Source organism: Montipora foliosa, chromosome 1 (genome assembly GCF_036669935.1).
Source record: "Montipora foliosa isolate CH-2021 chromosome 1, ASM3666993v2, whole genome shotgun sequence".
Classification (NCBI taxonomy): Eukaryota; Metazoa; Cnidaria; class Anthozoa; order Scleractinia; family Acroporidae; genus Montipora; species Montipora foliosa.
The window spans coordinates 44,074,216-44,076,715 of record NC_090869.1 but is presented as its reverse complement, the minus strand read 5'-3'; the positions used below and the strand labels follow the sequence as shown (position 1 = coordinate 44,076,715).

General features: G+C 36.5%; 1 protein-coding gene across 3 annotated transcripts in view; it reads right to left on the bottom strand.

The window, feature by feature from the left end:
* Positions 1-2,500, bottom strand: part of LOC137978014 (carboxypeptidase D-like) — a 54,238-nt gene that overhangs the window by 5,345 nt on the left and 46,393 nt on the right. For all 3 annotated transcript variants that reach the window (XM_068825248.1, XM_068825247.1, XM_068825250.1), the window contains exon 2: positions 1-75. This exon is cut by the window's left edge and continues 804 nt beyond it. In XM_068825248.1, the coding sequence (XP_068681349.1) occupies positions 1-65 (65 nt within the window). In that variant the 5' untranslated portion in view covers positions 66-75. The remainder of the gene's footprint in view (positions 76-2,500) is intronic.

Genomic DNA, 2,500 nt, shown 5'->3' with positions numbered 1-2,500 from the left:
GTCTGATGTGCCTCGCAAAAGTGTATAAAAGTTGCTACCCAAAGAGTTAGCCACCCGGAATCCATTTTTAGTGCTCTGAAAAAAAAACAGGAAAAATGTTTCAAAACGTTTCATGCGGCTAATCTACTGGCAAACAAAAAAAAAGGGCAACGCACAAGTCAGTAGAGCGAAAAACCATGTTTACACCTTATAATATTCTAACAACTACGATCAGATAGAAGGCAAACGCGATAGAATTTTGGAGATCCTATTTTTTGGCGTAAAATGTCTTTTCTTTATCAGTAAAAAGCATCTCTAAAGATATTAGAAGAACCCATTCTCTGGGAATTTATGGTCGGCCATATCATTATCAAGTTGTACGGTCACACAGGATCTTTATGAATTACGATTAACTTGGGGTCAATTCTATAAAAACGTTACACGTGTAGTTTTTACTTGTGTACATGATTCTACGTGTAAAGTCCAACTTGTAAATTTGTTAATTCAGTAAACGATTTGCCTACACTGTAATTGACACATGTGCTGGGTCATGATACAAATGTAATGTGCAACTGTAGCTTTGCAATAGGCCATTTTGGAAATTTAATATATCAAAAGTGGTCTATGGTAACGTAACTTGAATATGTGAGTAGACTACATGTATAAGGTTTATTTGTTCAAGCTGTTGGCCAACTGCTGCAAGTAAATACTCGAATGCTTCGTCAGAGAGACGAAGTTTCTTCCGAAAATCAAGTGGATTTTCAATGTGAAACGACCATCTTTCCTCAAAATATCTTGGCTGCCGAATAGGGAAGATATCTGTTTACAAACGTTGCTTTTGTTATTCAAATGTGCCAACCACAGGAACACAAGACCCTTTGTTTCGACAACCAATGAGGCCCTGGTTGTCACATTAATTACAATAGGTGACGTCAACGATATCTTCCCCATCACTCGGTGTCTCAATGGTTCTTCAAGTTCTTCTTCGCTAGACGAGAACATATCAAAATTTTGAAATACGTTTCCTAAGTCGTACGTTAAGCTTGCAAGAAACTTATGACTCGTAGTTTGCACTTGTAATTGAAAAGTTGGATGTTTGTAAAGATACAAGTTGGACTCCTGTAAAACGTTCCTTGAATTCTGTACGTACCAAATATTCTACAGATGTAGCGCTACAAGTCGGAGTCTTGTAACAACGACTTGTAACGAGGTTTATATTGAACTAATTTTCGCGTGCACATGTAAAAACAAGGGTTCAACGTATACTCTACGAGTGTAACTTTTAAAAATTTAATTGACCCTTGGTTTTATTGCATCATCGTACCATTACATTTTGTGCAAGTTCTCCGCAGAAAACTGTTAAACCTAAAAGTTTGCGTGAGCTCATGCGGGGATTTATTAACGATATGAATCTTGTCAGTAAAAAGTTCAGGAGTGATCGGATTTTCTCACATGTAGGCCTTTTCAATTTGCAAAACTGTTTTCTGTATATTCAGTTTTAAGCCCGGGGGAGGTACTGCCATATATGGACTATATAGTTATATGCCGCTGTTTTCAAGCAGTTTACTCTAGGATATAGTATATAAATCATATCGTTTGGGTCTAGAATAGGATATCATTTTTCAAAAAACTGACCAGTCGCTTGAAGATTTTATCAAGACTAAGGAAACCAAAAATTCCCGCTCAAAAATATAAAAAAATCGAGTCGGCAAAGTTTAAGTTTACGCAACTCAGCCTCAACAGTGATCATGAAACACTTCTGGATATTATTAACTGTCAAGTATCGGTATTTAGACGGAAATCGGTGGGAGTTGACTCTAGTATAGGGTAGCAAAATTCAGCTGAACTACTAGCTCTGGTATAGGAGTATTTTAAAATCTATGAGTATCAGCACTCCTGGGAAGGCGGTTATAGTTCGTGACCGATGGAACTGCCGGAAATGCACTGGTTGCCACGGTAATCATGGCAATAAACGATGAAAATAATGATCTCTTTTGCATACAGGTGGTCCTATTGGACACATGACCTTCTAACACAATAATCTTACTTTCCTAATTACAGACCCCACATTCAGTATACACCTCAGTCAGGATAGCCACACACAAACCCTCTTCTATGCGTTAAAACGAGTACTGTGGATACATGGAAAGGGGTTCGCTTAGCCCAGTGCTGGGCTTGGTTAGCTTGGTTTAAATTTCGTTTTGGTTTGAAATGAGGTTTTACACATATTTTAATTGATAGATAGATAGATAGCTTTATTAAGAAGTAAAATCATTGCAGCCCCCGGGCCGGCTGAAATGTGACTTACTTTACAATTATTAAAAATTATCTATATATATATTTTGATAACTACTATAAAACCGTAAAATATAACCTACAAAATACAAAAGGAGAAGAATTAACACTAAAATACTAATAATTAAGATTACTACTAATAATTAAAACTGTTCGCTATAATAAAAGTGTTTTTAAACCTATTCGGTAATTTGAAGTATCTCTGGCTACGGGTGCAATAAATGGA